Source organism: Ambystoma mexicanum, chromosome 5q (genome assembly GCF_040938575.1).
Source record: "Ambystoma mexicanum isolate Mex_15411 chromosome 5q, UKY_AmexF1_1, whole genome shotgun sequence".
Lineage (NCBI taxonomy): Eukaryota > Metazoa > Chordata > Amphibia > Caudata > Ambystomatidae > Ambystoma > Ambystoma mexicanum.
The window spans coordinates 1,087,071,977-1,087,099,081 of NC_090933.1; the positions used below are offsets into that span (position 1 = coordinate 1,087,071,977).

General features: G+C 48.1%; 1 protein-coding gene across 13 annotated transcripts in view; it reads right to left on the bottom strand.

The window, feature by feature from the left end:
- The window catches only part of MTSS1 (MTSS I-BAR domain containing 1), a 1,344,348-nt gene that overhangs the window by 555,848 nt on the left and 761,395 nt on the right, over positions 1 to 27,105 (bottom strand). For all 13 annotated transcript variants that reach the window (XM_069621598.1, XM_069621599.1, XM_069621600.1 and 10 more), the window contains one exon: positions 12,439 to 12,530. In XM_069621598.1, the coding sequence (XP_069477699.1) occupies positions 12,439 to 12,530 (92 nt within the window). The remainder of the gene's footprint in view (positions 1 to 12,438; positions 12,531 to 27,105) is intronic.

The following is a 27,105-nucleotide window of genomic DNA, read 5'->3' on the forward strand; positions in this document are numbered from 1 at the left end:
TGGAGGGTGACCATCCAGAACTTTTGCGCCTTGATGAACTTGTTCAGACGTCGCAGGTCCAGGATGGGGCGCCATCCCACCGTCTTCTTCTTCACGAGGAAGTATCTCGAGTAAACTCCGGAGCCCCGAAGCCTCTTTGGGACAAGTTCGATGGCGCCCTTCCTGAGCATCACCTTTACCTCCAGGAGAAGTTGAGGGACGTGAAGTTCTTTCCTGGCCACGGGGGGGACGGGCGAACACTTTCTTTGAAACTCGAGCGCGTGGCCCCGGGCCAAGGCGTCCAGCACCCAACGGTCGGTGGAGATGGACTCCCACACGCTGACGAAGCTCGCCAGCCGGCCTCCCACCGGGGTGCTTCGGTGGGGGCCCGACCCCACGGCCGGTTCAATCCTGCTTCGACGAGGCTTTGCCGCCTTGTCCTTGGCGACGACGGCGGGGTCCGCCAGACTTGCCTCGTCCTCTGTAGGCCTCCTGAGACGACGAGCGGGCCGCTTGACGGTAGGAGGAGAAACCGCCGCCGGAACCTTTGGAGGCGCCCTTGCCTCCGCTGCTCCGAAAGGGCGTCCGTCGTTGTTGCAGAACTCCAAGGGCCCGGGCCGTCTCGGTGTCCGCTTTAATGGCCTGAAGGGAATCGTCCACTGTTTTCCCAAACAGGTTGTTCCCATCGAAGGGCATGTCCAGGACTCTGGTCTGAACGTCTTGACGGAAGTCCGTAGCCTTGAGCCATCCACGCCGCCTAAGGCAAACGCCGTTGCCCAACTGGCAGAACCCAGTGTCGGCGATGTCCGTCGCAACGGTAATGGCGTGGTCCGAAGCCACCTCACCTTCCTGCAGGATCTCCAGGGCCTCTGCCCTCTTGTCGTCCGGCAAGAAGTCCAGCAGGGGAGCCAGTTTGTACCAGAGCTCCCTGTCGTATCGGGCCACGATAGCCAAGGCGTTGGCAGCTTTAATCGTCGTCGCTGCAGACGAGATGACTCTGCGTCCCACAGCGTCCAATTTCTTTCCCTCGCCGTCCGGTGGGGAAGTCGATATGGAGGCCGCACCCCCCCGCTTTTTTCCTGGCCGCCGCGGAGACGACGGAGTCCGGGGTAGGCTGCGCCCGGAGGCACAGGGGGGCCGTGTCCGGGACCCGGTACTTTTTCTCGTACCGGTCTCTTCTAGCTGGCGTCGTGGAAGGGTTCTTAAGGAGGGTGAGGCCCTCATCCCAAATGTCGTCCAATAGAGGCACTGCGAGGACCGTCTTCCTCTTGGCCTCGCGCCGCTGATAAAGGAAACCTTCCTTCTTCTCCTCAGGGCAGAGTTGGAAAAGCTCGGATGCCCTGGCGATCATGGAGTGGAACGATCCAATCTCGTCGGGCGGAGAAGCCCTGGTGGGAGGCGACGACGGTACATCCTCGTCGTATACCTCGTCGTCCGTACCCGTCGCTGCCGTGTCAGTCCCCATATCATCCCCTTGGGTGGACGGGGAGGAGGGCTGGAAGGGGCGCGACGGCTGAAAAGGAGGAGGAGGGTGGATCCTTCTTTTCTTGGTAGGGGGAACCCCAGAAGGTCCCGGTTCCGGGTCTCCCGACGGGAGAGGTTCCGTCGGCAACGGTAGTCTCGTCCTTATCTCTGAGCATAAGGACTGTATAGCCAACAAAATGGCCGCCGAGCTGTCTCGCGGCGCTGGCAGAGGGGAATCCGACGGGCGATCAGGGGCCCCGTCGGTACCCTCGACGATGTCGTCACCTGCGTCGGGATCCATCCCGACGGGCCGGTCTTCTTCCACGCCGAGGCCGTGGCTTAAGACTTCGACCAGCTCCTCCTCCTCCGAGGTTGAGGCCGAATCTACGACGACGCCCTGCCCCCCCTTTTTCTTCCCCACGGGGGATTTCACGGGGGTCCTATCGATGGGCACAAAAGAGGACTCCCTCCGAGGTGGCAGGGAGACTGAGCCCCGAGGTCGCCACCACTGGCGTAGCCTCCACAGGCTGAGCCAGGGCCGCCGCGACAGACTCGATAGAGGGCTTGGCCGAATGGATTAAGGCCTTCACCACCTTCGGTGCGCTCACCGCCTTATCCTTGAGGGGGGGACAGTGCCTCGCTCCCCCTCCGCCTTCGAGCTCGACCGGGGCCTCTCTATGAGCCTCGCCGGGTGCTCGGCCTTCCTCTTACCCGACCCGGAGCGTTGGCTCGCGGTTGATGGTGCCGGGGAGGGTGCGCCCAGCCTGGCGCCCGTAGAGCACGACCGTTCGGCGCTCCCGGTGCCAGCGGACTCGCGGTGCTTGGCCTTATGTTGGACCCCCGTCGCCGGGGCGTCCTCAAAGGTCTTAGAAGACCGCTCGGATTTCTTCCTCTTCTTCTCCCCGGACGGGCTCTTCCCCTTCCAGCCAGTTGGCGAGACGTTGATGGCGGTCCTTCATGGTCCGCTCCGACATGTTGCCGCAAAACGCACAGTCCTTCTCCACGTGCGTCTTGTCCTCATGTAGGCAGTTCCTCCTTGAAGAGGTTTTGCAGCTGGCATCCAGGGCAGACCCTGAACAGCTTTCCGGGCGTCGAGCTTCCCTTCTCCTGGGCCATGACCGGGCCTGAGAAACTTCTGGAGTCCTCCAAAAGCGTAGCTCGACGAATCTTCACCCTTGAGGGGCGTAGACGAATCCGACACGGGTCCCCGTTGATCAGATGGAGAGTCGGTGGAGCTTGAGGCTCTTTTGACCGAAAAAAACGAAGTTTTTTGAGAAAAAACGTGAAAAATAGCACTAACGCTCGAGAGCAATAGCACGAGGATCCCAACACATGAACGTGCGGTAAAAATCTGAAGATGGCTGCCAGAGGCGGTGCTTAGGTAGAGGGCAGTCATTGGCTGTGGTCAGTATGACGCAGAGACCAGTATTGGTTACTACTACGAAAGACAGATCAGAAACGAAACTGATACTGGTTTTTTCTTTACCGAGGATTCCCAGCCTGACGACGGGGAATATTCATGAGCATGTGAATCCATGCCAGACCCCATGCTGGAGAAAGGATCCTGCACTGACAGAGCTTGAATTTCACTGACCCTTCTTATGGATGTGATGGCTACTAAGAAGGCAGTTTTAAAAGTCAAGTGTTTGAAACTAGATTTGTGTATCGGCTCAAAGGGGGGGTCCCATGAACTTAGCAAGTACCACATTAAGGTCCCAACCTGGTGGTGGGTTAGAAATTGGAGGATGGAGTCTCTTTACCCCTTCGATAAATGCTTTGACAACTGGTATTTTCCACCATGACACCTTGTTACAGGAAGTGGTGTAGGCTGACAAAGCTGCCAGGTGTACTTTAAGTGAGTTAAACACTAACCCTGCATCTAATAGGTGGAGCATATATGCGACGACATTAGAAGGAGTACAATCAACTGGGTTGTTTTGTTTGTTCTGGCACCAAATAACAAATTGTTTCCATTTGTCATAGTAACAGTGCCTTGTGTTCGGTTTTCTTGACTCTTTCAAGATATCCATACATCTCTCGGGTAAATTGAGATGTCCGAACTCTATGACTTCAGGAGCCATGCTGCCAAGTTCATTGAGTTGGGCTGAGGATGCACTGTTAGTCCCTCGTGCTGGGAGAGTAGATTGTACCGGCACGGGAGTTTGATGGGGTCGTACACCGCCAATTAGCGTAGGTGTGGGTACCACGGTTGTCTCGCCCAGGTAGGAGCAACTAGGATGAGTGTCATTGGTTCCCTGTGGATCTTGTTGACCACCATCCTCATCAGAGGGGTTGGTGGAAAAGCATAGGCAAACATCCCTGACCAATTCATCCATGGGGTGTTCCCTTTGGAGCCTGGCTGGGGGAACCTGGATGTGAAGTCTGGGCATTGCCCGTTTTCGCTTGTGGCGAATATGTCTATAGTGGGGAAACCCCACTGAGAGAAGAGGTCTCCTACAACTTCTTCGTGTAGTGTCCACTCGTGTTCTTCTGGAAGGGGATCCCTGCTCAGAGCATCTGCTAGAGAGTTGAGATTCCCTGGAACATGTTGGGATGACAAGTAAATCTTCCGTTTGAGTGCCCATCTCCAAATTGTCTGGGAAAGCTTGGAGAGATTTGTCGAACGAGTGTCCCCTTGTTTGCTTAAGTAAAACATTGCTGTTGTGCTGTCTGTTAGGATCTGCACTGACAGGTTGGATAGGAGGGGTTTGAATGCCCAAAGCGCTCTGAAGACTGCCAGAAGTTCTAGCAGATTGATGTGTTTCTGAGCCACTGTGTGAGACCAGAGAACCTGAGCTGTGTGATGAAGCTAGTTAGCTCCCCACCCTGCCAGGGAGGCGTCTGTTGTGACGACGGCCTGTATTTCTGGATCATAGAAGGGTTTCCTCTTGGTAAGATTTTCTCTTGTCCACCAGCAAAGATTTTGTACTAGTGTTGGCGAAACGATCACGAGATCGTCCCACTGACCGCTTGCTTGGGACCACTGTTTCGCCAACCATTCCTGCATGGGTCGCATGCGCTCATGGGGAACCAGGTAAATGCAAGATGCCACCATGCCTCGCAAACTCATCGCTTTGTGTACCCTTATTTGGCGACCGGCCTGATATTTAGGAATTTGCAGCAACAGATTTCGAATTCTTTCCTCTGATGGAAAGGCCAACCCCTATTGGGTGTTTAGAACAGCTCCTAGGAACTGCTTTGAGGTGCTTGGCACCAGACTTGATTTTTTCTCATTGAGAAGCCCAATTGAAAGAGGAGGTTGATTGTTCTCTGAATGTTTATTCTGCAAATTACGGGGGTTTCCCCTGTGATGAGCCAGTCATCCAGGTAAGGGTACACTGGAATTGCTTCCCTGCACAGGTGCGCCGCCACCACCGCCAGTACCTTGGTGAATACCCTTGGAGCCGAGGCTATGCCAAAGGACAGCACCTTGAAATGGTAGTGCTGGGTGTCCATTTTGAAATGGAAGAATCTTCTGTGTGCTGGGAACATTGGATATGAAAGATGCCTATTTTCATATTTCAATGTTGCCATGTAATCCCCTTTTTTAGTAGGGGGATTACCTCTTGGAGTGCAGTCATGCAGAATTTTTGTGGCTTGACATACTTGTTTGCAGGGCGCAAATCTAATACTGGGCGTGTTGTTAGATCTTTCTTTGGCACAAGGAAGTATGTTGAATAAATACCCCCGTTTACCTGGTTGCCCGGGACGAGTTCTATGGCGTCCTTTGCAAGTAGAGTGGCGATTTCCTCGAGAAGGATTTTCTGGTGCTCCACGAGTGTACCTTCTGTCTTGGAGGATGGTCGTGAGGGCGTGCTAATAGATATACAGTGTCCTGCGGACACTGTGGACAGCACCCATCTGTCGAAGTGATCCCCTGCGCTGGCCTCTGGTGAATCCCTGTGATGTTTGGAACTGATTGTTGCCCTACGAGGTTCCTTGATTTTGGTAGTAGTTGGAACCCCTCTGGGAGCTTTGGCCGCGAAAGTGATGAAAACTATTATTTCCCCTTTGACCTGGGGGTTTGTGAGTTAGCCAAGAGATTTTCGTGTCTTGTACTCATCCTTCGCTGTCCTTGGTGCCTCTTCCACTGCCTTGCCGAATAGAACGTTATGCTCTACCGGCATGTCTATAAGCGCGGCTTGGGTCTCGGGTTTAAACCCCGACTGCCTGAGCCAAGCGTGGCCCTTTATTACTGTGCCTTCTGCTATTAATCTTCCTGCATTATCTGCTTCATCGAAATTTGCTTCAAGGATGCATCCAGACACAGACCTTCCGTCTGATGCAATTTGGGCCAACTTCCTCTTTAGTGGTTCAGGTGCAGAAACTATTAGAGCAGCTACTTGTTCCCACTGGTGGCAGTTATATCTTGCTAAAAGAGTGGTACTGTTAGCAATACGTGTCTGATAGGCTGACGTGGATGCAACTTTTCTCCCTAGAGCATATATCCTTTTGCTCTCTTTATTGGGAGGTGCTTCTCAAGAAGCTAGTGGTGTGCCTGCCCTTTTTCTGGTGGCTGTTACAACCCGGGAGTCGGGTTTTAATTGGACCCTTATGTACATGGGATCGGAGGAACCGGCCCGGAATGCTTCCACTCGTGTATTCATTGCATGAGTAAGATTTGGGGTGACCAGCGAGGGATCAATTCTATGGTGGATTGATTTTAATATGGGGATGCCTTGGGTAATGGCTCTCCTGTCTCCTAGAATTTCTTCCGTGAAATCTGTCGTCTTGGACACCCTGAGTGACTATTTGAAAATGAGCTGCTGCTTTAGCCAGTACCTCATTGAGAAGTGGCTGATTATCAAATCGGTGAGTCATTCACCGGGGGATCCTTAGGAATAGGGGAGTCAAGATTGTAGGCTTCCGCCTCATCTTCATCTTCCTCGTCCTCATCCTCATCCTCATCATCCCCATAATAACCAAGCCCTGTCTGGTCGTCCAGCATCTGTGTCTGTCTCCTCACCATATAACTCTAGAAGGTAAGGTTCAATTAGCAAAGGGTCTGAAACCAATCCCTGCACCGGAGTCTCAGAGCCGAGCCTTTTAGTAGGGGGTCGAGAGTCCTTGGATCCTGAAGGGGTAGAGGTAGCTGGTGTGCTATGGAAATAATTAGGGTCTTTTTCGTAGAAGTCTACAAAAAAAGACATTCTTCTCATTACCCTATCAATATCGGCTCAGTTCCATTCCTTGGAACTGGGAATAAACCTCTTGCTCTGGTTCCTCATCCATGCCCATAAACTGAGGAGTGGGAAGGACAATTTTACCCTTAAGAGTAGTGTCAGCGACCTTGGACTTCTCAGGCGTTCTGTTTTTCTTTATGGTGTTCTAAGGTCTCTAGTGCTGTTTATCCCCCTTCCCATGACTAGAGGAATGCTTTCCTGAGGTTTTGGAGGGTTTCGACGCATTGCGTCGAGGTTCGGAGGTGGTAGAAGGGTGTCCAATCTCGGGAGTAGACGCTACACGCTTAGACTTGGGAGCATAGAGGTCGTACCGAGCCTCTACAACTATTGGTAGTGCGGCACTCTTTCCAACCGTGGACGGTTGGTCCTTGACATGTGGCGATCTCAAAAGGGAACGTCCAGAGGACACAATCTTTAAACCACTCTCTCGGTGCCTTCCATTGCCGATCGCTCGACTCGTGTCAAGTCACGGCTGGGGCTGATGTGCTTAGTGGGAGTGGTGTGGGTTGCGCTTTTGCCGCCGGGTGCTGTCCCCATAATTGGATCGCTGGCCAGTCCTCCGAGGTCGAGGGCTTGCACGTGGGTGTCTAGAGTCACCCTTCTGCCCTCGCCTTCTGATACGTCAGCGTTGCTGCCATCGCTAAAGGTCCCTTCAGCATCCATGGCATCATTGTCTGGCGTAGTGGGCCCAGCGTTTAGTGGAGCGGTCTTTAAGTGTTTTCGGCTTGAAGAGCTTACAAGCTCGACAGGTAGCCTCGGGATGGTCTCGTGGGAGACACAAATTGCATGTATTGTTCTTAGCTACCCTGGGGAACTTCCTGTTACACTTCGGGCAGAATTTGAAAGGAGTACTCTCCATATGTATTAACTCGGCAGCGGGCGAGTATATGTAGGAAATAAATGTGGGAGCCTGTATGACCACCCCCCACTCTCCCTACTTGTACAGGGCCGAGGCCAGAGGCCTTCCAAGGCCCGGGCCGAGTCCAGAGGCCTTTCCGAGGCCCAGAGTCCGTTGTGGAGTTTCGACAGCTGTTGTCCTTGATCTTCACCAACATCGATGTTCGGCGTAGGGTGGAAAGAACATGGAATTTTATAACAATAATATATATATAATTGGCTAATGCCAATGGAACTCCGCAATGTGTGTCCGACTGGAATGGCGGAAAAAAACAATGTGAGGGTCCTACACGCGTGAGGGATCATGGGTACAGTGGATGTCACACTAGGGATAGCATTACTGGCACGCCCCAGTTCGACACCCCTTTTCGAGTTTCGAAAAACAAACTAATACTCTGCAGCTTCCACTAGATGTCGGCCTATGCACGGCATGTGATCTAAGCAGATTCCACAAGCGCTATATATATATATATATATATATATACACACATACACACACACACACACACACACACACACACACACACACACACTAATTTGGATATCTTGTCAAATTGATGTGAGTGAGGCTTGGACTCTTAACACAGAGGGCTCATATAGCACTATTTATGGACTCGAGACCTTCTCACTTAAAATAGAGATACCTGCCCTGTAATCCAGTTCAGTTGGTGTTCCAAATACAGATACTTGCACATAGGCCCAACTATGGCAAAATGAAATGTCCTTCCACAAGAGATCAAATTATACCCATATCATAACTTCTTCCACAAACCTCTAAAAGTTGATTTCCCAAAGCGATCAGGATACCCTTTAACAAAACCTCCTTAAACCCCATTTTTCTAAACAGATCTACCATAGAGCTCTAATCTATTTTAACCTATTTGCTATCACTAAACTGAACTCCCAAATAGATCCCAACATAGGGTAAGTCCCTTAAAAAAAGAAAAGAAATAAAAAAAAAGTCTGGCAGGGTGTTTGGTGATGATGCCCACTTGAATCATTTTTAATAGGAGAAAATGCATTTGGTGCAACAGAAATACATATGCCACGGTGGGGCCCTGCGGAGTAGCCATCAAGATGGTTGCAAAACTCTGGTACTTCAGAGTTTAACAAATCTTGCTCAGAAATGACTACTCCCAGATGTTTATCACTTGGAAGATCATCCCAGTGTTTTGCGACCTCCACCGCTCATTGACGACAACTATTCTGGGCACTCATACCCATTGTTTGGATTAGTGCTGCTTTGGAGGCACCCGGCTGTCGCTGGCCCGCTGCTGCTCCTCTTATCCTTTGTGCACAGCCTGCGTGGGGAGTGCAGAATTCTCAGTTTGGGGCTCTCGCGGTTAACGCTCCACTCCACATTCTCTGGTGGCCTACATGCCAAAAGCATTGCCCTGCATCAGTAGCCTGATCAGTAGTACCTACTCTTCAGTAGCACAGAGCAGGTTTAGATGACACAGGCATCCATCAGACAGCTGCAGTGACATCCAAGTCCCTGCAGAGCAGGGGTGGCATTTAAAAGATACACCCCTGAACCAAAACCCTATAATGATGGGTCTACTGTTCGGTGGCAGAATAATCTTTTAAAAAAATGATGCATACCTGGTGTGATACTTCTCATACGTAGTACAGCTACAGCAGTTTTACATCACGCGTGTCAGCCCTGCAAGCCCAGTTCAGCTGTGAAAGGATGGTTTGTATTCTCCCTAGACAATGCGGTCTCTGCTGCTTCCAGCAAGACTGTAGCCTTTAGGATTGCATGTCTTTATTCCTTTTGTGAAGTCGGGTAAAGCCTGTCCCAGAAGACAGCCCCTCTGTCCTGTCCTGGGAACAGGAATCAAAGGAGCACACCCTTTCACACAGAAGTAGCCTCACTACATATATAAAGACCTTTGATTCTAGGGAGAGGGAGAGAGAGTGGGCTTAGTGTAGTCAGAGGGATATCGTTACAACTGGAGGACAGTTCCACCATCCTCTTTCTCTCTGCCCCCATCTTTCCTTTCTGCCCTCCCCTCACTTCCCGTAGAACAAAGCACTTTGGGTGAGAGGTCAGAAGGAAAAGTTCACTGGTTCTAAGAACCGGGTTTGGCCCCCCAAGGAGAATAGCTTTAGTTCAATCACCTGGGGACTTCCACATTTAAAAGAAGTTGTATCCCATCGCTTCTCAGATTCACTCTGGAACATGCACCTAAGAAGTATTTTATTGGGCCTCTTTTAGGAGAGTGGACTTTCCAGAGCCCGCCACCAGTGAGGTGAAGACTGAGTGTCCAAGGCAAGCTCTATTATTTACCCATCCCCAAGGCACATTGGGGTTGAACCCGCTGCTGGAACAAGACCTGCATCTCTGCCAGTAACTCAAGTTGGTGAAGAAACCCTGAAGGTGTGCACCAGCATCCCTTGCTGGGAGCCCAGGAACAAGGACTGAACTTGTCCCCGAGACCCCAGATTGGGACTCAAGAGCATCCTCAGAGCAAAGCCAGCCAAGAGCCCTGTGTTTTCTCACATACCACCAGTTGAACTCATCAAATTAAGTTAACTGCATCCCGAACGAGCAGAACCCCCTGGAGCTGCCTTTGATGCTGACCAAGAACTTTGAACTCCAAGTGCACTTTCGAACATCGTCGCTGCTGCACTTGAAGTTGAGGCAATGATGCGCTTCAGCTAACAAAGAACATGCTCTTTGTTGCATCTGCCATCTCCAAACCGCTGCTTGCCCCATCAGCATCTTCATGATCGATCATCAGTTGAACCAGCCCTGGTGGATCCTCGACCACTGGACGCCCCTCAAACCAAACCTACACTTCCAGTCGCCTTATCAGTCTACTTGCCCTTCGAAACAACCATGGTGAGCCCTCACGATCTGCAGCTACTAGAGCCCTCCATCAAATTGACTCTGGTGCCCTAGAGATCTTCTCGTCCTCAAGCATCGCCTTTGAGCTCAGTTTGATCCCTGCTCGACACCTCTCGAGGACACCGCAACTGCCGCACTCGAACTGCTTTGAGCAGCACGAACAGCAGCAAACAGCCTGGTTTGCCGTAGTTTAACCATCTAGAGATTACTAGTGACCCCTACCTGCCCCTGAGCCCATTTTGGGCCCCAGAAACTGGTTAGGTCACATGTGCACTTTTCCCTCCTCCCCCAAGACATGTCCTTCTAAAAATAGCATTGTGGTCTTTGAAATTGCGGTCTCACCCCTGTATTCTCGCCCAGAGTCCTGCATTCTCACTTTTCTGCATATTGTCTGCTCTTTTTCCAGGTGTGGGTTTTGAACAGTTTTTCTGTTTAATTAAGCAAACCATCTGCAAGAAAACTAAAGTATATATATATTTTTATGGAAACTTGTTTGGACATTCCGTTTATTTTGAGCTGTGATACTTTTGTTTGGGTCAATACTGAATCACATTTACACTCACACCCCTCTTAAGAGTATAGCCTTTCCCAGGCTCACATTACCACAAAAGGCAAAGGGGATATATTTGTTTGTAGAGGTGTGATGGTAGAGTAGGTGGTTTATTCACTGTTCACCCCTATACTCCTGCAGAGCAGAAGACATTTCATCACAGTAGATTAGTCTCAACGCTATATAATCTTGTTCAACGAAATCTGAATGCCTCAAGCCAGGTTTCCACTTATTGGGAATCTGACCTTGGATGTGAGCTGGCCGATCAATGCTGTAGGAAATGTCTAGTAACTAAAGATGTCTCTTTAAATGCCAGATACCACTTCAATTCAAAATTCTCAACAGGGTACATACACGGTAACTCAAATTGTGAGGTTCTCTCCATTCCAGCAGCATGTGCCTCAGGAGACATGTGTCACCGGCTGATTTAATACATATGTTCTGGTCATGTCCAAACATCACTTTCTTCTGGTCTAAAATTGCTACTATATGATCTGAAATCATGGATATACCACCAACATTAGCCATAGTTAAATATCTACTGGGAGATATAGGCATGAACACGATTGTCAAGTGCAGATTGCTTAATCAAGCCTGATTGGCATAAAATGCACTCTATGATGCTAGAAATCCTGCAAAAGTCCAGCGCAAGTAGAATGGCTACGAGAACTTGCTTTCACAAACGTCCTAGAAGAAACCTATATTTCTCTCATACCCTCTGTCCCAAAGATATATGGGTGGGGTACCTACCTATAGGGAGTGCGCTAAAAATGATGCAGACAGAGCAACATGTGTGTTGCTATTATATGACCCCTATCTCCTGCAGTTCTCCATCTGTTTATTATATGCATGATTATGCCTTCCAAATACTTATTGTAGTTAAATTGTTTTCTGATGCTTCTTTGCCACAAACTTATTTATTGTATTACTTGGCAGTCATTGAATAAAGTTAATATACATATACACACACACACACACACGCGCTCGCATAAAAAGGTTGTTGCAAAGTACATCCCAATTGCTTAACTTTGATATATGATATGGCATTTACAACGCGCCTATACACAAGTGTTTCAAGGCGCGTAATTGACATACTGAAAAGACAGATTTGTGTTAGAAATTGCTAAATAAAGACACCATCACTTAAAGACAAGTGTTTGTGATCATCTCAGAGTTGCTATAATTCCCCTATAATAGGCTGGAACTGGAAACTCCCAGTGCACAATTCCCTGAGGATCCTTAGCCACTCCAATGGGATAGGCGAAGGCACTGAGCGTTTGAAGAACAACCCGCACCAAGGTAGTAAGATTAGTACTGTAAATGGGCAACTGGTGGCTAATCCTGTGACCCTACTCTTAATTCAAGCAGGTAGTGTGTAGCCGGAAAGAAGCAAGAGTTACAGATGGGGCTTAACAATGCCCCATTCCTAAAGCACAAACACCCTAAATTCTGCAGAACACTTGAAATCAATCTGTGGCAGTAGCGAACGCAAAAGATGCTTGCACCATAACTACCTTTTGCGTGGTCCTTATCAAGCTGGTTGGCCACTTTCTTCCATTCTTCCATCTGTTCTTGAAGCGGGTTGATGAGACAGTCTATTAAAGCACTGGATGTTGTGGAAATAATAGAAAATCCTGTCAAACACAAAATGCTTTAACGGCATTTACATATCCAACTTAAACACAACTAAACTCACATTGCACTGCACCAGTACTGTGGTGTGGTATGTGTAGAGAATGCAAAGGGCAAGCAGTCTGATCAGAAACAGCTGGATTCATCTTTAGTTATGCCATGCTATTACTAGGTATTTACAAACAGTGAATAACATCTGTTGCACAATGCCATAAAAGTTAGAATGATAGATGCAGTCCATGGAGCAGGTGAGACAAGGCGTGAGAATTAAAGGTTCAGTTTCCCATATGTAGTACCAACTTCTATCTTTAAAATGGCTTCTCTATTAGAGAAAGGTTTCTCCAACACTGCAAACTCTACATTACCGATTTCTCGAAAGTCATATGTTGTACCAGTGCTCCTAAATCTAGATTAGTGTATTGGGGGCCTAGATTAATGCGTGTACGCTGGCAAATCGAAATTACACTAGTAACCTTACCGCCAGATAAGATTTTGAGGTGGGACTATTTTACTCCCTATTTTTTAAAGTTGAGAATAAAATTGATTTTTAGGGAGTAAAAAGTAAGACCAATTCCCATTGGAAGTACTTTTAAGTGAGCAGAAATGTTTTAACTGTAAAATAGAAATGTTTTTGTAATAAATCATTCTTCGATTAAAGAGATACATTACTACCTCTTCATATCAGGCAGTAACAATGGTAGATTTTTTCCTTTATCTCTACATGTACTACTGGTCCAAACATGCCAATTGAGCTGTTTGGATGATAGCAGGACAGCCTCCTGTCTGTGTTGTTTTTTTTGCCTGTTTGTAGGGAGTAAAAGGAACAAGTTACTTACCTGTAACTGTTTTCTCCAGCATGGGTTTGGCATGGATTCACATGCTCATGAATATTCCCAGTCAGGCTGGGAATCCTCTGTAAAGAAAAAATCAGTTTCACTTCTGAATGGTCTTTCTACTAACAACCAATCGCTGGTCTCCGAGTCATACTGCCCCCAGCCAATGACTGCCCTCTACCTAGGCCCCTTCTCTGGCAGCCATCATCAGATTTGGTAGCATGTAAACTGGCAGTAGGCCCAAGAGAAGAGACGCAGAGGGGTAGGCGGGAGGGTTTGCATGTAAATCCATGCCAGACCCATGCTGGAGAACAACAGTTACAGGTAAGTAACTTGTTCCTTATCCAGCATGGGGTCTGGCATGGATTCACATGCTCATGAATAAAGAATAAATAGCAGTACACATGCACAACCACAGGAGGTGGCCAGGCTCAACATTAAGGATCTCAACATTAAGCATCTCTTACCTCCTCACCAGGCTCACCTTCAAGCAAACAGGTTGCGTAGCACTGCTTGGCCGACTCTGGACTCCTCCCTGGAATCCCCGTCGACGCAGTAGAATCTAGTGAAGGTGTGAGTCGATCTCCACGTAGCAGCCCTCCAGATGTCCAGCAGGGGGGCACCAGACAGGAACACCGTAGTAGCAGTGATCGCTCTGGTGGAATGGGCTCTGATGGCCAGGCAACGGTCGGTTTGCCAACCGGTGACAATGGGTGATGCAGCCGGAGAGTCACCTGGAAATGGAAGCCTTGGAGAAGGCCTTCCCATGGTTCACAGGGCCAAAGTTCACAAAAAGTTGCGACCTCATCCAAAAACTTTGTGCGGTCCACATAGAACTTCAGCGCTCTAACCACATCCAGCAACTAATTAAGTCCTCTCAGCCGGCGACGAAGGCGTCAGGAAGAATACAGGTAACACCAAGGTCTCATTTAGACGAAAGTCCGACGGCATGTTGGGCATGCAGGAGGGGTGTGTACATAGCACTACCCTCATCTCGTGGAATGTCAAGTATGGTGGTTTACAAGAGAGGGCCTGGATCTCTCCCACTCGTCGTGCGGAGGTGTTGGCCACAAGAAACGCTTTTTTCCCACAACAAAAATGTCAGCAGCGCCGAATGCATAGGCTCGAACGGTGGACCCATGAGCCAAGTCAGCACCACATTGAGCTCCCACACCGGGGCCAGAGCCCTCACTGGCAGGAACGAGCAAAATAGTCCTTTCATGAACTCCTTGACCAAACGATGCGACCATAAGGATGATTGTCCAGGAGATCTGGTGTTGGGAGATAGCCGCCAGATGGACCTTGATGGAAGCATGGGCCAGTCCTGCCTTGGTCAACGACAACAAATATGGAAGCAGCCTCGTCGATCTTCTGAGTACAGCACCAAATGGTGAACCTCTTCCACTTGTGCCCGTAGCATTTGAGAGTAGATTAAGCTCTGCCCTTGGCGAGCACCTCCTTACAATCTGCTGGGAGATCGTAGCCCCCAAACTCTAGTGCAGCAGGAGCCAGGCCTTCAGGTTCAGCGATCCTGGGTCGTGGTGCAGAATCGCGCCTCCTTCCATGGAGAGATCTGCGTCCGCCAGAAGCTGGAGGGGACGCTGACAAGTTCAGAAGGTCCTGGTACCATATCTGACTCAGCCACGCCGGTGCGACGAAGATCATCCTGCACAGGACCGTTCGAGTTGATTTACTAGTCGAAGAAGCAACAGCAATGCATACCGAAACAGGCTGTCCCAGGGGAAAGAGAATGCGTCCCCCATGCTCCCCGGCTGTGGAAACCTGCTGGCGAGCCTCCGGCACTTGGTGTTCGTCGCCTTCGCAAACAGATCGATCTGGGGATTGCCCCATCTGCGGAACAGGTGATCCACTTGGTCCTGCCGAAGTTCCCACTCATGGCCAGAGCGCAGCTCCCTGCTGAGAGAGTCAGCGATGGTGTGCTTCACTCCTGCTATATGAAACGGGACGACAACCATCCCCTGGGCTACGGCCCAGTGCCAAAGGTCCTGCGCCTCTCTGGAGAGCGCCGGGGATCTGGTTCCCCCCTGCTTCCGGATGTAGAACATCATGGTGGTGTTGTCCGTGAAGACACATACCACTTTGCCCTAGAGTGACGGAAGGAAGGACTTGAAGGCCCAAAACACTACCCGCAGCTCCAACACGTTGATGTGCAACGACTTCTCCTCCGGTAGCCACAGGCCTCTTGCCATTATTACTTTGCCCAAGATGGCCATGATCCTTCTTCCGACGGAGAAGCCAGGCACAACACTCTGTTGAGTCGGGCTCCCAGAAACAATGCGTCCTACGATTGAGTCAAGCAGGACTTTGCAAAGTTTATCGAGAACCCCAGTTCTGACAGGTCGCCAAGAGGGCCCTTCTCTGCTGTTATCAACATAGATCAAGGGCGCAGATGCCGCAGGGAGCAAGATGTGTGGTAGAGGCATCCAACGTTCCAGTCAAAAACTCGACGAAAGGGATGCGCACAAGGAAAACGATGTTCACCTGAAATGCCACTCCCCACACCCAGTGCCGATGGCGTAGATGTAAGGGAGGTATCCAAAATGGCCGCCGTAGTCTTGGCGGGAGCATCTGCCATTTTGTCAGCACCTGAGGAGAACTGCGACACGTGTGGAAGTGAGACAGGGGTCTCCACAGATGGGTCAGGGGCCTTCATCTTCGCCTTGACACAAGGAACCTCGGCAGAGCCGGTACTGCGTGGCCTAGAATGTTTTGAGACATGCTATCAGCCAGAATAGTCTTCAATGGAAGGACCTCGGCAAAAGGGGAATTCTGGTCAGAGACCTCACTCCATGCCCCCTCAACAGAACTGGCGTCACCGCTTGAGCAGGAACGATGAGGAGTACACCTCACAGACAAGACCTTAACAGGCCTCTCAGAACTGTCGGTCACCTTAGCCTCCAAACAAGGGACCGTGGACCCAAGCCTGGTAAAAGCCCCTTCACGAAGGGCCTCGAACTTTAGTTCAGTACAGAAAACCTCAGAGGCCTCAGGGCTTACTCCAGTGTCTTTATGGGAAGCTCCAGTCAAGGAGACCTCGAAGCAAGCTCCGGTGCCCGCCGCCTCAGTAGAACTGGGCCCACAAATAGCCGTCACAGGAGGGGCCTCGGATTGTAATCCGGTGTCAATAGGCCCCTTACGGAGGCCCACGGAGAAAACACCAGTACACTTTTTAGGCCTAGAAGGCCCTTCAGGGCAAGCCCCGGTAACAGAGCTTTTGATGCTCCTCCCGGATGGGGAAGACCCCGGGAAGGAGTCCCCCTTGGCTGGGGTGCCGTAAAAAGTAAAGAACTCACCGGGTGTTTCTTTTTCTTGTCGATGAGTTTGAAAATGCGTAGGGGGAGTGCACTGAAACACCTCCTCCCACCGCTCTAAATGACGTTGAAGCGCCCGGACCGAAAGGGAAATCGCAGTAAAAGCACGAGTCCCACCGGTGGTCCGGACCCAAACACTAACAAAGAGGATGCAGATCCGCCCTACAGAGGAAGAACAAATAGGAAAATCTAACTGAACCGGCATAGATGGACTGCCACACAACCGCTAAGCCGGAGCAGGAGAGGACGACACTGGAAGGAAATAATCTTCCAAAGATGCAAGTGCGTCCAGTCCCGATCAAGCAGAGAAAAGGACTGATGGGTAATGCGCTGGGCGGAGCTAAGGAGGGCTGGGGTTAAGGCCGCGTGCGGTACCCCGCGTAAAAAGAGGAAGGACACATTTTTGAAAAATGTGATGCTTTTTACAAAGTGCTCCCGTCCCACAAGACGGAGGAATGTCCCATAAGTATGGAGGAAAGGAGAAGGGAGGTAGGAGTACATGGCGGTGGTGTTGTCCGTGAAGATCCTCACCACCTTGTCTTTTAGAGATGGTAGGAACAACTTGAGGGCCCAAACACTGCCTGTAGTGCCAGGAGGCAGATATGAAGATCCTCCTTCGGCAGCCACAGGCCTCTGGCGTGCAGATGTCCGGTGTGCGCTCCCCAGCCTTCCAGAGATGCGTCCGTGGTGACCTTCTCCTGCTATGGATGGTTCTAAAATCCTGTGCCTTGGGCGAAGTTGGAGCACACGTCCCACCATCCAATCACCCAACAGAACTCGTCGTTTAGAGCGATCTTATCCGTGAAGCTTCTTGACACCAGATTGCTGCCTTAACTTTACAAAGATCGGCCAAGTCCATTAGTAGGTCTATGACCAGGGCAGATAATCTGCTTCTTTCCACTAGAGCGCAGATTTTTTGGTGGGCAATATTGTGGAATGGATGATTTTTGAGGAGCAGGTGCTTGTCCAGAAATAAATTTGAAAACCATATTTTCTGTCTTAAACAGGATTCGTTGCTTGACCGGAAGCCAGTGAAGGTTAGGTCAGTGATTGGAGATGTTAAAACGCTTAGCAACCTTTTTGACTATACGTACAGCATCTTTTTGCAGAACCTGACATTTTTTTTTTTTAATAAGGAGTTTGAGGCTCCAATCAATAGGGAGTTACAATAATCTAACCTCGAGTTGATTGTTGCTCAAGCTATGGTTGCACTGTTCTCTTCCGAAATGTACAGACAAATGTTTCTGAGAAGGAGCAGCTGGCTTTTACAATTTCGATCAGCTGATTGACATGTGCCTCGGAACTCAGAGTGGCCTCCAGCTGAACACCAAGCGTTTTCACCTTAGTTTGAACCTGGATGGTGTGGTCTCAGATTCTAAATCTTGTGAAAGCCAGATTGAGTTTAGCCCGGGCCTGCCTGGAGCCAAAAACCAGAATCTCTGTCTTGTTGATGTTCAGACAAAGCCAGTTGGAGGCCATCCAGAGTTCTATCTGGCGGAAGATGTGGGAGATCGATCTGTTATCCTCTAAATGGTCCCAAGTGGATTCTAGGACCAGCTGGGTGTCATCGGCGTAGCTCGTAAAAAATACCCCTTGATCATCCAATAGTGAACAGAGAGTTCTTGCATAGGGGACAAATGCTCTTTGGGGAACTCTGCATCAAAATGGGAGCTGGTGCTGAGAGTACTGATTCTCACAGAAATTTGGATTGGCGTCCTGATAGAAACAACTGCACGCTTGGTGCAAAGTCCCAGATGGTACCAGAATTCCCACTTTGCCCTTTTCGACGATACCCAGCTTCTGAGACTGTAGATCGAGTAGCGCTGTCTAAGTAGTATAGCGGGGTCGAAAACCCGATTGTCGTGGAGGATGTTGTGTTTCTACGAAAGCTTGAAATTGCATGCAAGCAGTTTTATCCAAGATTTTAAGGAGGAATTGGCAGTTGGTTATAGGTCTCAGATTACCTGGATTCCTAGAGGCCAGACTTTTCTTTTTTAGCAGCGGAGACTGCAATTGCTTTAATTGCCAGGGGCGCCGAGCTATTTCGAAAGGATGCATTACTCAACATGGTCAGAAAAGGGGCAAAAGGTCTCCTTGTTCCAAGAGGTGCTTATGCGGGATGATGTTTTCAGAGCATGAGGTGGGACGTATAGTGGATAAAAGATTCTGCATCTCCAGTACAGGTATCAGCGAGAAGATCGTCAGTTTTGTTTCTAGGACCATGACCCTGAATCTTACTCGAGAGTGCGACATTAGGCAGTGCTACACTGATTTTCTCTCTGGCCTTTATTATTTTGGCTTCAAATGTTTGTAGATCCAGTGCTCCAGATAAGATTGAGGTGGGAGTATTTTACGCATGATTTTTCAAATTGGAGCATAAATGCAATTTCAAGAGAGTAAAAATTAGTTTTCTCCTCTGCAATAGAGTAAACTTATCCAACACATACGTTATGGGTATGAACACCTTTTAAAAGGGTGCGTGCTTTATTGTGTTGCTCGCTTAGCTGTCACTGATTTGGTCTTTCAGTTGGAAATTCACCATCATGCATAAGAAGGCTATGCTGCTGACAAAAGAAATGCTACATTGCCATCTAGTGGTGGAAAGTATGTTTTTTTTAATGAATAAATCAAAGCGTACACGGTACGCAGTACAAAATTAAATGGTCCGTATTTGCCATATTTACATGCGTAAAAGGGCAAGATACGCACGTAAACTGGTAGGCTGTGTACATCTATGGAGTCCTGCTTAGAGGGAACAAATGGAGTAAGAAAAAACTTTTGGGCAGTTGGAGGCCTGGTTAATCGCAAGATAATAATCCTTAGTTTGAGGATTTTATTTTTGTGGGTTTGATCTAGTTATTTCCATATTGATTTGTTTTCATCAGTTTGATCTTTTAACCAGCGTAGATCTAGTTTACGTTTTTCCTTCTTTATTGCTGTGAGTTCCAGGGTGAACCATTTTTGTGATTGGGGTTATCCCTCACAATTTTAGATCGAAGAGGAGCGTTTGCATCAAGCAGTTTAGAAAAGGTGCTTGAGAATGAGGAGGCCAAGTACTCATCTGAATCCTCACTCGCAGTCTCAGTCATGAGAGTTGATAAACAAAAGGACATGTCCTGCACTTGAATCCTGTTGAAGTTACAATTGATAATGGTCTTGGAGGGGTTCTGAGGTTTAACTACTGCCTCTGGAAATTGGAAGTGGAATTCCACGATGTAATGATCTGACCAAATACAGGGATACGTTCGATCAATAGTGGTTAAAACATTTCTAGAGACCACCCAATCCAACATGTGGTTCTTATCAGTGGTGGGGTCCTTATTTACCACTTGGAAGTTTAGATTATGTAAGGTTTGTTCAAGTTCAATAGCTCCTTTAACTGTTTTATCACCCCTCCAGTAATTCAAAACACCTAAGAGAAGAGAGGCTTGGTTCGACCCTCAAGGGAGCTTAGTGTCTGAGAAATTTCCTCTAGGACGTCTGGCATAGTTGATGGAGGGCGATAAATAAGAATACAATTCACACATGTATTCGGGTTGGGGGTCAGTAAATCAGATTTTGCTACGATTGCTACTCCGCCTCCGAGACCCTCTTCTCTGTTTTTGCAGAAGATGGAATACCCAGAGGGATCTGCAAGATTAATGAATGGTCCACTGGTGTCAGGTCTCAGAGAGAAACAAAATGTTGAGTCGACTGTCCCGGCTCAGATCATGGATGTCTTGGGCATGACTAATCCGTGATCTGGTGTTCAAAAGAGCAGCTTTAAGACTGCACCCACTTGTTCCCGCGTTAGATGAAATCGGTCAAGTGGGGTCACCAGGGGCAGAGATCTAGGAGCCTTGGAGAGGGTGTTGGTGTGATTATACTTAGGTACAGTATGCCTGTTGCTTGTCTGGTTATAGTCGACAGGTTTAAACACATCAGTACTAGCAGGTTCAACAGCAGGATCGGCTAGCCATGTGTCAATCTCATTGGCGATATTCAGACACGGTAGGGGTGCTCATTTGGTCCTCCACCCATAACATGCGTCTCACTGAGGTTATGGCAATTAGCGTTCGGTAGATGCAGACCTATGTCGTCTAATTTAGTGTGTTTTAATCTGTTTATCAGCACAATCCGGCCTGCTCTTAAGTGGCCATGGGATAATTATTCTTTTGAGGGAAACCCCATGTTGTGTAGTAAGGCAAACCTTTAACCTAGCAGAAATGACGATAATGAGTAACCTAGTAATAGCTGCTGCAATGGAATCAGAGCAGGGAAAGACGCCCAAATGCTGAATGCGGCGATGAATGGGGAAGAATGGGCTTGTCCCAGGTGCGCCGGCGCAGGTGCGCCAGGTCAACTGATTTGAGGAGCCTGGGGCTGCTAGGAAATGTAGTTTCCCTGTCCAAGTAGCTCAAGCAGAATGCACAAAGCCAAATGCTTCTTTTAAAGTGAGTAGGCTAACCTCACATTCAGCCAGGCACACAATCCACAGAACGTGATGGAATCTCATAAGTAATTACAAAAGTACTTCATTTTCAATTAAAACGCACTAAACACAAATTCAGTTTTGGCAGCAGCAAGATAACACACAGATGCAAAATGGTACACTCGTTGATTAACTTCGACAGTCGCCCTCCCGCCAGGGTGCACAAGTGGGGGCCCAACGTCCAGGTCGGTTCAGGTTTGCTTAAGCGCCGTAGGCTTCTTGCGTTGAGGATCTGTACGACGTGGAGAACCACTTTGGAGACCTGCTTGACTTTCCCCTGGAGGAAAAAAAGAAGACGTGTGGTGCTGCTGCAGAGGGCCCAGGTACCGGGCCGTCTCTATCAGTCTTCATGGCCTGCATGGACGTGTCAATGGTTTTCCTAAACAGATTTCCCCATCTAAGGGCATGTCCAGCACCTTCGCTTGGACCTCCTGATGGAAATTAGTGGCTTTCATCCAATCCTGTCGCCGAAGGCAGACACTGTTCCCCATTTGTCGGAACCCCGTGTCAGCGACGTCCAATGCCACTGTGATGGCATGATCCGACGCCACCTCCCCTTCCTGGAAGAGCACGAGAGCTTCCATCTATCAGGGAGGAATTCCAGGATCGGTCCTAGCTTGTACCACAATTTCCTGTCGTACTTGACCAGGATCGCCAGTGCGTTGGCCACCTTGATAGTGGACGCCACAGTGTAAATCACCTTCTTTCCCATGGCGTCCATCCTTTTTCCCCTCACTGTGCGGACGGAAGACAACGAGGACGGGCGATGGTTGCGACCTTAGACACTTGGGTGCAGAGTCCGGCACCCTATATTTCGATCACTTTACTCGATGTTGAAATAGAGAACAAAGAAACTTGCTAGAAGACCACAGTTTTTTGCAAAACCACTGACCGCAATAATTTGTTGCATCGTTTAAGCTTCCATCAACCAAGCTTACTGAAAAATCTTCCATACAGTCAGCTACTACGTGTCAAGAAAATTGTTAGTGATCCGGAAGACTGTCTTGCACAACAGACTGAAATGAAGGACACATTTTTAGCAAGAGGATACAAGAGAGAGGAATTAGATTCAGCAACCCAAAGAGTGAAAATTCTGGACCGACATACTCTGTTATCAAGTGCTCAAAAAACCAAAAGAGAACTCAAAAAGCCTGAATAGGTCTCCAAATTTTCCGTCCAAAGCAATAAAATTAAAAATACCATTAAGAAACACTGGAGCATCTTTAGGAATGACATAAGAATAAAAAATCTTTTTGACGAACTATGAGTTTTTGCCTACCAGAGGAGCCGGAACTTACGTGACGAATTAGTGCGAACAAGACCACCAAAAAAAGAACCCATCACACAATGAACCAGAACATTTGCCTGCCTTCACTGCACAAACTGCAATTTTGTAATCAAAGGCAATGTTGTATATCATCCACGCACTGGCAGGAACATTTTCCTTAAAACTTTTGGTACTTGTGACAGTGCCATCATCATATATGGCATTAAGTGCCCATGTGGGAAGTATTATGTGGGGCAATCCACCAGAACAGCCAAAACACGTTGGAACGAACATCGCTCCTGCATTCGTAATGCAAACACTAACTCTGTAGTGGCTTGCCATTGGGTCGAGAAGGGCCACAACTTAACACAAATCAGGTTTCTGATCTTAGAAGTTTTGACTAAAATAAATCCACATTATGATTTGGGCTTACGGCTGAACAGAAGAGAAACCTTTTGGATCGATAAACTTGGCAGCCTGACTCCAAATGGTCTTAACGAGGAGATTAATTACCATTGTTTTATCTGAAATGATTAGCTTTGCTTGTTGTAGACTCATACTGTCAATATACATTTTGCATTCCAGGTCTCTTAGGTTTAATAGCCTATTCTGGCTATATTGATACATTGGGCATTAGCACAGATTCTATATGTATTGACTATTATTTATGTACATGAAAGTATCAGCTGACCTCCATCATGCGAACTTCTTAGTACTTATATCATTTGTATCACACACTATGTTTCCCAACAGCTGGTATACATCCTTTTCGAGGAGTTTCCCTGTACACATCATCTATATTTCCAGCAACATTGTATACACAGCACCATTGACGCTTGTCCCGGACCCTCAGTCTGGGACCCAAGGAGCCGCCTTGAGTGGAACAATCCTAGTCATTGGCGCTCATACCATCAGTATGGCATACTACCATCTTTGGATTAACTCCCACGACACTTATTCAGCGTTACATGTACTTATGTATTTACATCCATTAGACACTGCACATTTGTCAGTTGTCTTTCTTCCATTTCCATGTCTTTTTCGTTTTTACTTTTTTCTATTTTACGCACCATAATTTTCAGTATAACAGTAGACACCTGCACATATACTTTATTTTCATTTAGCAATACTCTTGGTTCCACACCAGCCGTATTTCTATTTCCCTCCGCATCGCGCCACTTTCGGACGGAAGCAGTCACGTGGTATTTAAGAGTACAGTTGCCTAGGCAACGGCCAAACAAGGAAGCCCCTGGCTCTGCATACGCACTCTGCTTGCATTGGAACACTGACAGAATGCAAACCTGGTCAGGTACGCCAAGGACAGATTGATTCATACTATGACGCCAGCACACGGTGCCCCTTATACTTATTATATGTTATGTTATTTTGTGTTTACCATAGTGCGGCAGGACCCTTCTCACTGCTAACCTTTGAGTGTTCTCAACAAGTACTTTGAATTGCTACGCACATTGCTACAGGTTTATACCTGTCTAGCACAAGGCTTAACACTTTTCAGGTAAAATACACACATTCTCTCATCTTCACACTTCAGAATTCAGTGTATTTGTCTTACACATTTTTACCATTTTCTCTCCGGCACGCCACCAACAATGGAGATCATCTACGTATGGTATGTTACCTTTTTTTCACTATTTTTGATATTGATGTATTAACCTTTGTATTTACTGTAATGCAATTTCTGTACTATGTAATAGACTGGCCAGGGGTGTTGCTAGGTCTAGAAAAGACCCAGGGCTACGCTAATGTCAGAACTGTCGGACTGGGGGATAGCCAGCCTTTTGTTTGTAGCTCCTATCCAGGGCTACAACCACAAGACCAGGGGCTATAGCCCCATTAGCCCCCCCCCAGCAACGCCTCAGAAAATGGCCCTGATGGAGATAAATCTCCGAAATGCATTGGCATACTTAGTCTGTTTCTTAAAGATGTGTTGGCCGCTTCCTCACTAAGCAGTTATTAGTGAGTATTTTTTTTTTAGATCATTTTTTTGTCTATAAACCATTTATTTCAAAACAAGGCACAGACTCATTATTTGAGGATTTGTACCCATTAGAAAACTCGCATCTGCGGTCTTAAAGTATCCTGACATTTTTTGAAATTCAATATCCCAGGTTGGGAATAGCAGTGACTGTGTGGCTAGGTTATTTTTACTCAGTCTTCTGCTTCACATGTATTTTTGAGTCAGGGTTCTCCAGACTCGTCGCAGTCAGCTCCTGAACACTATTGATAGGATAGTTTATTTATATAGCGCCTATGCACAATGTGTTTCAAAGCGCTTCAAGGCAAGGGAGGGAACAAGGGAAAATACGACAACATTCTTACAGGCCAAGAACAATAAGGATGTGAAATTAACTCTCGTACTCGGCCTGACAACATTTCAGATAGCGCAAAAGCCAAGACATAGATAAGGAAGGGAGGGGGGGAGTGGGAAGGAAATGGAAACAGACAGGCGACTACCGTACTAGGCCCGACGAGATTTCTGGTAGAGCCGGAGAAAAACAAAAGGTGAGGGAGAGGGGTGCAGAAAGGGAGGGGAGGAACAAAACAAGCGACTATCATACTAGGCCTGGCGACATTTCAGATAGTGCTGGAGGGGGCGTGGGGAGGAAAAAAACAGTAATGGGAGGGTGGAGGAAACAGACTAGGTTGCCATCATAATATGTCCAGGGACAATTCTGATAGAGTAAGTGCATAGAAGAAAGTAAGGGGAGGAGATAGGAAAAGGGAGAAGGGAAAGGAGGAGAGAACAGAGAGTAAGCAGTCAAAAAGAGTGGAGAAGCAAGAGTGGAGAGCGAATACAATTGCAGAAGTCAGTACTAACACATAATGTTGCAAGCCAGGATACAAGATGAATACATGATACAAGATGAATTAAATTCAAGAACCAGTAAACATTTTTTTGATTTCATTTATTGAACCCTAAGTGAATATTACAAAATGGTGCCCACTTATTTTAGCTTTGCTTAGGTAAAGGACTGTCATTGGATGGGGGAAGTCTGACCCAGAAGACAGTGATTGGTTTGGAGGAGAAGAACAAGTTACTTACCCCACTGGTAACATTCTTTCGATTGGATGCTCCTCCAACGTATTCCACATCTTTGACATGTAATGTCCACAGCTGTGCACTTCGGAAATATGTTTCGGCAGAGGGCGTCCTGCGTCGATGTTGGGTCGATGTCCCTCGAAAGCCTCCGTCGAGGGCAAATCGGCGCCCGTAGCCTCGGTTTATGTTTTTCCCCTATAACTTGTGGCACCAATCCAATGCCTGCTTGAGTGCACATAGCCTTGCGGAAACGCAAGCTGCAATCGAATAGGAAATTCTCCAGGGGGGGCAGGCTGGACGGGCAATGTGGAATACATTGGAGGAACATCCAATCGAAAGAACGTTACCAGTGGGTAAGTAACTTGTTCTTTCGAATGGATTGTGTCCTTCAACGTATTCCACATCTTTGATAGACTCCCAAAGCATTACCAGAACAATAGAGGAGGGAAAAGAATTTAGAATAGCCAATCAGATGGCAGAATAAAGAACTGCCTTACCAAAGGCAATATCTTGGCCATGGATCGTATCCAGGGAGTAATGTTCAACAAAGGTGTGGAGAGAAGCCCATGTGGCTGCATCACAAATGTTCCTAATAGGAACTCCCCGTTGGAAGGCGGTGAAGTAGCCACGCCGCTAGTGGAATGAGCTCTCAACCCATCAGGAGGGTACTTACCTGCCAATCGGTAGCATTCAGAAATAGTGAGGATAATCCACCTGGACAAGGTCTACTTGGTAACAGCCTGGCCCAATCAGTGTCCAGCATATCCCACAAAGAGTTGATCGTCCACTCTGACCCTGGACATCCTAGAAATATAAAAGATCAAGGCTCTCCTAGGATCCAAACGATGGAGTCGCTCCTCTTCCTTACCAGGATGCAGAGGAGGATAGGAAGAAGGAAGAACCACCTTCTGGCTCAAATGAAATTCAGACACTACCTTAGGTAGAAAAGAAGGATGTACCCTCAGTACAACCCTGTCCTTGTGGGACACAGTAAAGGGCGGCTTAGATGAAAGTGCCTGCAATTCACTCACTCTGCAAGCGGAAGTAACCGCAACCAAGAACACTGTCTCGAAGGACAATAATCTCAAAGGACAAGAGTGCAAGGGTTCAAACGGAGCACCCATTAGAAATTTCAAAACCAAATTCAAATCCCAAACCAGCACCTGGCAAGGGCACAGCGGGAACACAGTCAGTCTTTTAAGAAATTGAGAAATTAAAGGAATCTTAAAGTAGGAACATTCTTCCGACGAGCGCTTAAATATAGACAGCACCGCCAGATAACCTTTAATGGTACCAACTTGAAGGCCCCTGTGGGCCAAAGAAAGCAAGAAAGACAAAACCATGGGAATAGAACACTGATAAGGATCAACATTCTGTCCTCTGCAGCCGTCACAAAACTTACGCCAACGGTACAGGTATTTTGTTGCTGGCCTTCTGGCCGAAAGCAACACCTCCAACACATCATCCGGGAGGTCCCAATCCTTATACCTCCACCTTTCAGATACCAAGCGTGAAGGTTGAGTCTCGACTTCTGGATGGAGAACCCCTCTCGCGAAAGCAGATCCTCTCGGTAGGGAAGATGGCA